This window comes from Oreochromis aureus, linkage group 11 (assembly GCF_013358895.1).
Source record: "Oreochromis aureus strain Israel breed Guangdong linkage group 11, ZZ_aureus, whole genome shotgun sequence".
Taxonomy (NCBI): domain Eukaryota; kingdom Metazoa; phylum Chordata; class Actinopteri; order Cichliformes; family Cichlidae; genus Oreochromis; species Oreochromis aureus.
In genome coordinates this window covers 37,142,648-37,152,776 of record NC_052952.1, presented here as the reverse complement: position 1 = coordinate 37,152,776, position 10,129 = coordinate 37,142,648, and the positions used below count along the sequence as shown (strand labels likewise).

The following is a 10,129-nucleotide window of genomic DNA, read 5'->3' as shown; positions in this document are numbered from 1 at the left end:
AAAAAGCTATGTATTGTAAGTGTATATGGTCCAAATGTTGATGATCCTTCATTCTTTCACGGTTTTTTCAGTGCACTCTCTGAACACTTAGATGGCACACTTGTTCTTGGAGGCGACCTCAACCTGGGACTAAATGAAGAAATGGATAGGCTCAATACAGCAGGAACTCAGCGTAATCAAACAGTATGAGTGACTTTGGTCTTTGCGATGCATGGCGCTCCCTTCACCCCACCAGTAAGGAATATACTTTTTTCTCACATGTTCATCACTCCTACTCTCGTCTGGATTATTTTTTGGTCAGCAGCTCACTGCTGAGTGACATTTCAGACACTGAGATTCATCCTATAGCTGTCAGCGATCATGCTCCTGTATCTTTAACACTAATGCACAAGAATAATACTACGCCAAGTAAAAACTGGAGATTTAATACATCACTGCTTAAAGATGAAGACTTTATTAAATATTTAAAAAAAGAGTGGACTTCATATTTAGACTTTAATGACACTCCCGGAACATCAGCTTCTGTTCTATGGGAAGCAGGGAAAGCTGTGATGAGAGGTAAAATAATTTCTTTCTCATCACATAAAAAGAAAAAAAAAACAAAAATATTCAGGAATTAGAAAAACCATCAAATCACTAGAAGAAGCCTCACGCGTCCCACCAAGATCAGGAAACACTGAACAAAATACGCAAAACAAAACTAGAATTAAATGAGATAATTGATAAAAAAACAAAATTCTTAGTACAAAGACTACGCTTACAAAATTATGAACATAGTAATAAATCCGGTCAATTTCTAGCAAACCAGCTAAAAATAAATAAAGAAAAAACAACTATATGTGCTGTTCAAGATTCATCTGGGAACACAGTATATGACCGAAACAAATAAACAACATTTTCAGGGATTTCTATAAAACGTTGTATTCACCACAAATAAACCCATCTAAAAAGGAAATTGATCAGTTTTTAGACAACATAACTCTCCCAAAATTATTAGACTCTCAAGCAATGGCACTGGATTCGCCACTGACATCAGGTGAACTCCAGGAAGCCCTGATAAGTATGCCCAATAATAAGGCTCCAGGTCCAGACGGCTTTCCTGCAGAATTCTACAAAGAATTCTGGACGATTCTAGCACCAGTTTTTTACAGAGCGTTGTTGGAAATCAAAGAAAATGGCAGACTTCCATCAAATATGAATTCTGCAAACATTAATCTCCTGCTAAAACCAGGCAAAGACCCTGTATATCCCTCAAGCTATCGTCCAATATCCCTTATAAATGTAGACCTCAAAATAATCTGCAAAGCTCTCTCGAAGAGGCTAGAGAAAATAACCCCCCTCTTAATTCATCCTGACCAAACTGGATTCATAAAAGGTAGGCACTCATCAACTAACACACGTAGATTACTTAATTTGATAGACTACTCATACAGTAAAAACATCGAAACTACAATATTTTCTTTAGATGCAGAAAAAGCATTTGACAGAGTTAACTGGAAATTTCTATTTGCAACTTTACACAAATTTGGTTTTGGATCTTCTTTCATCAACTGGTTAAAAATATTATATAATTCCCCAACAGCTTGTGTCAGAACAAATGACCAGACATCCTCCAGCTTCTGTCTCCTGAGGGGCACCAGGCAGGGATGCCCACTCTCCCTTCACTGTTTGCAATTTTTATCGAACCACTAGCAGCAGCAATTAGACAGAATTCGGTAATTAAGGGCATAAAATGCAAGAACGTGGAACATAAAATCAGCCTTTATGCGGATGATGTGTTACTCTTTCTCCAAAATTCACAAACCAATATCTCTGGGGTGATTGAACTGATAAACTCTTTTGTAAGAATATCAGATTACCCAATTAACTGGTCAAAATCTACAGTCCTTCCGATTAATTGCTCCTTCCATAATTCCTCTTCTACTCCACTGCAATCGGGAAATATAAAATATTTAGGTATTAATGTTTCTCCCAAGCTTGCAGATCTAACTAAATTAAACCATATCCCACTTTTAAAGAAAGTAGAAGGTGATCTGGCTAGGTGGAAATGTCTACCCATATCACTCATGGGAAGGGTCGCCGCTATAAAAATGATGGTCGTACCAAAAATAAATTATTTATTCTCAATGATCCCAACTAAACCGCCGCAAGATTGGTTCAGATCTCTAGATTCATATATGTCCAAATTCCTTTGGAAAAATAAGCCCCCACGTATAAGCTTAAAAACACTACAAAAGACCAAGGATAAAGGAGGATTAGAACTACCTAACTTTCAGCACTACTTCTTAGCCAACAGGCTTCAGTTTATCTCAGGATGGCAAAACATACCCTCTTAGATGAACCTTGGCTAGATGTAGAACAAGCACTTTGCAATAATCTAGAGATTTCAGATCTACCATTTATCAGCTCAAACATCCAACGACATGAATGCTTCAAAAGCATCAACATCAGCTCTTCTCTGACAGCGTGGTGGGAGTTTCTGAAGCTGACTGAGTCTTCATTCATCCCATGCAAACGTACACCTATCTGGAACAACCCTGACATATTACAAAACAATAATATGATAAACTTTTCAGATTGGAGTAGTAAAGGAATCAAATACTTAGAACATATACTAGAAGGAACAGAATTTATTTCATTTGACAGACTAGTTACACAATATGGGATCAACAAGAAAAGATTTTTAGAATATCAGCAAATTAAATCCATAATAAAAAAGAAATTTAAACCGGGTCAAGTTGAATTACAAACACCACCAAGTGTGGTTCAATTTCTTACTCTTAAAACCCCCAAATTACTATCCAAAATATACAGAATGCTTTCTAAAACAGATGAATCAATATCACTTCCTTTTTGTCTGCTTATTCTGTTGGTTTTTGTTTTTTGCCCTTTTTCCCCGTCCCTCTTCCCACTGTTTTTTCTTTCCCTCTTTCTTTCTCCCCTTTCCTTCCCCCGGTCAAGTCTGTCCCGTATTCAGCAAGTGAAAATAAAATAAACAATAAAAGGTGAATCAAATGGACCATTACGGCAAGGCTGGGATGGTCCATTTGGTAAAGTAAATCCGTTGGGCATCTTTCTTCGCCTTTAGACAATAATTCTGATGGCAAAAGAACCAAACGGGACAGGTTTAAAAAAAAAAAAAAAAGAAAAGAAAAAGTAACACATTTTCAGTAACAACGATGAAGTCCTGAAGTAAAACTCCATCATTATCACTCAGACTTTTTCTACTGAATAACAAAAATGTTATTGTCCAACAAAACGAGCATTTTTCTAAAGATAAAAAAGAGTCAAATCAACTTGTGAACATCAGCCATTAAAAATCAGCTGATCAGTCACTTCCTTGCGGGCAGACTAAACCGACTCAGAGTCATAGCTCCCAACTTTGGCACATCATTTACTTTATTTCATTCTCATGAAAGCCCCTCCCGGTAAAAGAGAAAATATATAAAACAATACAATTATTGAAAACACATGATCATTATGAAAAGGAAAAATAAAGACATGCGTCTGTAAACACATCAGCCATGTCCATGTCAGGGCCGCTCAGTCTGCAGTTTGTCTTAAACGACTGCTGAAAACTCATTTTATAGATTAGCTTGAATCTGTTTCCTGTTGTTTTTGGCTTTTGTTCCTCTAATGTGTGTGTGTGTGTAAGTGTGTGTGCAGCAGTGAATGCACCGCTGTGTGGACAGGTACTCTGGTCTTAATGTGGAGTTTTATCAGACTGTGAAACACTTTGTGTTTTAAAACAGAAAATATTTGATCTGAATTTATTTTGAAAATGACCGTCACACAGCTGTCTCGTCGCTTTCACAGATTTTTCTGTGAACAGATGAGCAGCAGAAGTTTTCAGCATTTTACATTCAGATGTTTCATAAACTGTTGGATTGTCTGTCTGGGATTTCATAGCCAGTCATGTGACTGCTGTCCTGCCAATCAGCTTCACTGTATGTGAGACGTCTTATTTTTTAGCATTAAACTTCATGTTGTCTCAGCCTTTATGATGTGTGTTACTGGCATCAAATTCAAAATAAGAGCATAAAAATGAAGCAACTCAAAAGTTGTGACAGGGACAATAAAATATGAATAGACTTTATTGAATAGAGTTTACAATGAAGATGGATGCAGAGCCATCACTGTAGTTTACAGAGTCAAACAGCAGCAGAGACATTTCTGAGACTTTTACAGAAAAATGTATATTTAATATCATAATAGAGAGCATAAATGCCCCATTCACTGACATATACGGCATATCTACTGTTATATTGCTGGGTGCTCATTTGAAATATGATGTATGAAGTCAAAAAGCTCAGACATCAGGCTGCTCTGAACACTCAGGTTCACTTTGTTCTCCTCTTGAACTTTCATATGTAGAGACAGGATATCATGAACATTTATATCTGAGACACAGAAGGTCCGCTCACCTGCAAACGTTAGCTTCACCAATCAGAAGAAACAAAGAGGCATAAAACAGCTCATCAGACACTCTGTGATCTGAGCTTAGGATAAAGAAGGATTATTTCCAACTGTCAGTCATGCAAAGCTACGCTGCTACAGTCCAGCAGTCAGAGTACAGAGATGGAAATAAGTTGAATTACACAACAGATCATCTGAGGAACATCAGCCAACAACGTTCAGACTAAACCGACCCACAGTCTTCCTTCTCACAGTAACCGGGTGGCGCTGTCTCCTCCTCTCTGTGGAAAATCTTCCCATCAGGCTGCGTCCTCCACCTCAGCTTCACCTCCTCTCTGATCCCTTGCTCCACCAGCTTCTCCCTCACCTGAAACACAGTTTTCACACATTAACAGAAGCTCCTCATTAATCAGCCGTTGTTTCCGTAGTGAGCAGAAAACGTTGTTCCTGCTGTTTCTGGGGGAAATGAACTAAATGAACTGGCTGGGGATGAAACTGAAGTTTGGAATTAGGCCTCATTGCCTGTCATTGGTTCACTTCATTAAACGAGCCCCGTATCTCTGCAGCTGTGTGCTGTCACGTGTCCCTGAACCTGCACAGACTCACTGCTCTCTATCATTTCACAGTAGTTATAGCGCTCTGTTCCTTGTATCAGGGGCCGTGTGACCTCTGACCTGCTGCAGGATGGATTCTTGCACTGTGGGGTCGTTCAGGTCTGCAGATCCTGCCCTCAGCTGAACCTTCACTGACCTCGAGGCTGAAGGTTTGACATCTGCAGAGAAAGAAAAGGCCGATGAGCCCAGGAGGACCAGACTGTGCAGAAACACAGAGGACAGACTCACCTCTGGAGCAGAGGAAGGGGCGTTGGTCACCACAGTTATGACTGTGGAAGGAGCCCGTTGATCCGACTATTGTGGCACAGTTTACGCTGTTATCAGGCTGCCCGGGCCCCCACGGCAGGTTGGAGGCTGTGCTCGAGTTGGACCACATCCAGGTTCTGTACAGTCCAATCCAGGCATCAACAGTAGTTGGCAACATAAAAGCTATCTGGCTGTTGTCCGACCAGTCGGTGATGGTGCTCAGGTCCGTGTACGTCTGTCTGCAGTAAGACTGAGCATCAGACCAGGTCATTGAGTTTGTCACCAGGATGTGACTGTTATTCACAGCTGAAACAAACGATCAGACGGATTCAAACCTGCAGCTAAAATGTTCAGTTTGTCAAACCCTGGTACCAAAGTCTGAAACACTCACCGTCATAGCAGACAAAGGGATAACGAGCTGAGCACGGTCTTGTTGACCATGATCCAAATCCAGTTATCGTAACACACTCATCAGTCCCTGGCTGTCCCGGGAACCAGAAATTTAACCAGGATGACTGAACTGGACCAGTTTGAGACCATTTCCAGTCGCTCTTGAAGAGTCCAATCCACGCCTCTGTGCTCCCCGCCCTTTTCTGGGCTTCCTGGATGAGAGCTGAGCTGTTAACGATGGCGAGGTCGATGTACTCATCTCTGCAGTATTGCTGAGCATCGTTCCAGGACTTCTGCAGGTCAACCAGGTGGAGCTGTCTGACTAACTGATCAGACTGAAGATGGCAGACCATCACGTAACCTGAGAGGACACGAGTCAGTCAGCGCGGTCACAGACTCACCTCAGCTCGACTATTTTAGTCATCTGGAGAATAAATTCTTTACATACTACCACAACGCAAATGTTCTGTTGACATCTTTAAAGACATCTTAATATATGTGTCCTTCAAAGGATGTGTAACTCGTGTAGTGGTTAAAATGTGTTTTACAATGCCTGTGGACACCTACACACTGGTTTCCTGCTCCAGGGCAAAACTCTCACATCAGGTTAAAAGCTGCTTTAACAGTGTTAAGTTTGTTTTCACTCTGGCCTTATTGCACATGTATTTGGATGATTTTTCCTCCTCAGTGTGCAGAATGAAGGAAAACAACGTGTTAATGGTCGAGGCTGAACAACACGTGCAAAAAGCAGTCAGGATCTTTTTCAGCGAGCTGACGGGTTTGCAGCGTTTCAGGCTTTCAGTCAGATTTCTACACAGAAAATAAAATCAAGACGTGTTTTTCTCAGCAGTGCACACAAACAGAGCCACGTTCATGCACTCTCTTCCCTCCTTACATGACAAAGATCTTTGGAGATTGTACAGTGTTTCTGTGACTGCTTGAAGCTCGTTTACAGACACCTTTAAAATAATCCCTATGGAGCAGTTCAGTTTGTGCTTTCTTTGATTTTCTGACTTCAAAAGTTTTATTCAAACTATAAATGAGGCGACTGAGATGAGTTTACAGACCTGAGAGCAGCAGCAGGATCAGTCCACACCTCTTCATGACTGAGAGCTGAAAAACTGTGAAGACGTCCTCATGAATCTCATCTGCAGCTGCTCTGTCATTATTAATCATAACACTTAAAGCAGCATCAACACAGAGGCAGATGTGTCTGTCACTCACTCCATTTCTATCCTAATCTAATCATTCAAACAAAACTATCAAACATATTAAACATTTGAAACGTTCAACTTTAAAAAATGCTGTCTTCATTCAATTACCATCATTTTGTTTATTAGAATACCAGATAATGAATGTGTGAGATTATCAAATACACCAAAACTGCCACGAATAAATTAGGATTCTTCTTAGGTTTATTCACAGGACCGGCAAGATTCATAACATACCCGACACGATGAGACGTCTGTTCAGCTGTGACACAGTCAAAACTCTTCATCTGATGTAAATGTCATCCTCGCTCCTCCTCCCACGTCTATCAGAGACTTTGTAAAAGATGCTACGAGTCATTTAATGTGAAGATGATTTATTTAAATGTTATTACAGATGCAAACAGACTGACGTCTGACTGACCACTTCAGTGTTCCTTGAATAATGTTGTAATTATTGTAATTCTGAGGTTGAGACGTGGCTATCTGGGGCTTCAGCAGGGCTGGCAGCAGGCTCAGGGGATGATGTCTCTCAGGTTCAGGTGAAATAAGACCAGAAACGTTGGAGGCGTGGAGGCCGCGGGAGGCTGGATTTGCTCTTATATCTTTAAAACATTCCTGCAGTTTAACTAATTGGTGTGTGTTATCTGGCTTCACAGATAGATAGAGCTGGGTATCATCAGCATAGGAGTGAAAATGTATAATGTAAATAGAATTGGTCCTAGCACTGAACCCTGTGGAACTCCATAATTAACCTCAGTGTGTGAAGAGGACTCTTCATTTACTTGAACAAATTGGAGTATATTAGATAGATATGATACAAACCACTGCAGTGCAGTACCTGTAATACCTACAGCATGTTCTAATCGCTCTAATAGGATATTATGGTCGACAGTATCGAACGCTGCACTGAGGTCCAGCAGGACAAGCACAGAGATGAGTCCACTGTCAGAGGCCATAAGAAGATCATTTGTAACCTTCACTAAAGCTGTTTCTGTGCTGTGATGAGCTCTGAAACCTGACTGAAACAAAAAGATGCCAGCGTGATGATTACTATAGAGAATTGTAACAGTCAAGAAGTAGGAAAATCTACAATTATGAAATAAATAGATTTTTATGGAATCGATAAAGCTCCCAAATCAGTACAATTAGAAGTTAGATGTAAAATGTGTCTTCAGTCAGTCAGCACAGATCATTTTAGATGAAGAGTTGAATCTGAATACTCTTTTATCAGAGTTATAATATAATTACAGCTTTACTCAAATAACCACAAAGTGGTGAGGCAGAGAGTCTGTTCTGTATCCATGCAGACACGTGCAAAGCTTTTGCTTTAGATTCAAATGAAGATGCCAAGATTTCCGTCTGGACTGACAAATGATGATAAGATTCAAACATTTTTGATAAAACTTCATTCAAGTGGAGAAATATTTTATTACGCTTGAAGAGAGAAGTAAAATAAAATCAACTGACCTAACGTCCTGCTCACAGTTTATGACTTCCATCTTGTTTGTGTCAGGGGCTGGGTCTGTGACCCAGGGTTTTCAGTTTGTTTTGAGTTCTTATGTTATTTCTGGAGATAATGTTGCGTCATAGGATTTTTATTTGTTTGCCTTGAGTTTAGTTTAGTATGTTTCACCTTGGTCGTCTGTGTTAGTTTCATTTATTTGTTGTCCGCATGTTTCATTTTCTCAAGCCTGTGTTATTGTGTCTATGTCTCTCCATGTTTCCTGTTTTATTTTGAAAGTCTTGTGTTTCTTTGGTCATTGTGTTTAGTTTTACTCTTCACCTGCGACTTTGTTATTTTCATTTGTGTCAGCTGTTTCCCCATGTGTAAACACACTTGCTATGCACCAATTCATAGGCCGCATTTGAAGGCCGGTTACGTCACAGCAACACGACGAAGGCTATCCAATTCAAAGGCCGACACGTTTCCATCATATCCCCGAATTTGAAGGATGGGTCAGGTGTATCCTTTGTGGCCCAACCTATCCCAGAATTCATAGCGTGGCTCAGCCAATTCCAGCTTCCAACAATGGCGGCAGCTATGTTGTTTTAATATTACACTTATTACTCTTTTCAATACTTTATTGATTAAATTATCATTTATAATATTTAGATAATAATATAAAAACACCTTTCAAACGTCGCAATGGCGGAGGAGCGCGGATAAAGAGTTTGAAATATTAATCTTTCTGGATCACAAAATAAACTTATGATATTTTAAGGCAAGAATGTAACTGTGTAAACTTCAAATATCTAAGATAAGATAAGATAAAACTTTATTAATCCCTCGGGTGGGTTCCTCTGGGAAATTCGGTTTCCAATAGCACAGCACCGACAGAAGTTACAGAACGTGAGCAGAATATTATATATATACACATATATAAATACAGAGACATATATAAATAAAATATATAAAAGGGATAAATAGAATAAATAGGAATAAGAATACAAGGGAATTGCACATTTCAAGTATTGAAGTCTATTGCACAAAAAGTATTGCACAGTGAAGTGAGGAGGCACTACAGCTTAGTTGTTCCCCCCTCCTTTGTCCTCCTGTTTCCCTCCCTCTCCCCTCCAGAGAGGAGTTCAGTTTGAATCAAAACAGTTTGATGGCGTGTGGGACAAAGGAGTGTTTAAGTCTGTTGGTTCTTGTCTTTGGGAGAAGCAACCTGTCACTGAACAGACTCCTCTAGTTGTTTATGGCCGTGTGCACTGACACCAGTGCTCGGTTTATCAAAACATCACATATTTGCAAAAGTGCTCCGACGTTTTTGGAGACGTCTGTTACCCACCAGCTCGATAGCTGACTGGGTGGTCAAAGCTAACTAGAGTCGTCGAGAACAGCGAACTCCCGGCACATCGTTTTCAGACCTCCTGCGGTTTTTCGCTACTCAGGTTAAACATGATATATAAGTCACTTAGATAACTTAAAAATGTTATTGTTTGGCTTTTTTCAGTGTTTTATTTGTTCCTGAGTAAATCGGTTTGGCTGAGATTAAAGTTAAAGTTTGAGTTTGTCTACAATAGGCTACACCTATTGCAGCATAACTAAGGGAGGATTCAGGGTCTCTTGACCCAGCCCTAACTATATGAAGGGTGACACATTTGTCATCGAGCATTTTCTTTTTTGCTTACTGAGGTCTTTATCAGGTTTAAAACACTTTCTTTGTGCACTGTCAATAATCAGTCTCAGTGACTGATTAATGAGGAGCTTCTGTTAATGTGTGAAAACTGTTTTTCAGGTGAGGGAGA

At 39.8% G+C, this 10,129-nt stretch overlaps 2 protein-coding genes across 2 annotated transcripts; both read right to left on the bottom strand.

The window, feature by feature from the left end:
* Positions 1–3,898: 3,898 nt before the first annotated feature.
* Positions 3,899–5,587, bottom strand: LOC120442852 (C-type lectin BML-1-like). The gene is made up of 3 exons (XM_039620243.1): positions 5,259–5,587; positions 5,091–5,188; positions 3,899–4,783 (listed from the first exon to the last, which is right to left on the bottom strand). Exons 1-3 carry the CDS (start codon positions 5,545–5,547, stop codon positions 4,640–4,642), a joined length of 531 nt encoding a protein of 176 aa, XP_039476177.1. The 5' UTR covers positions 5,548–5,587; the 3' UTR covers positions 3,899–4,639.
* Positions 5,588–5,626: 39 nt separating this feature from the next.
* On the bottom strand, positions 5,627–7,128 carry LOC120442748 (C-type lectin domain family 10 member A-like). The gene is made up of 3 exons (XM_039619900.1): positions 7,115–7,128; positions 6,734–6,820; positions 5,627–6,027 (listed from the first exon to the last, which is right to left on the bottom strand). Exons 2-3 carry the CDS (start codon positions 6,768–6,770, stop codon positions 5,627–5,629), a joined length of 438 nt encoding a protein of 145 aa, XP_039475834.1. The 5' UTR covers positions 6,771–6,820; positions 7,115–7,128.
* Between the last annotated feature and the right edge of the window lie 3,001 nt (positions 7,129–10,129).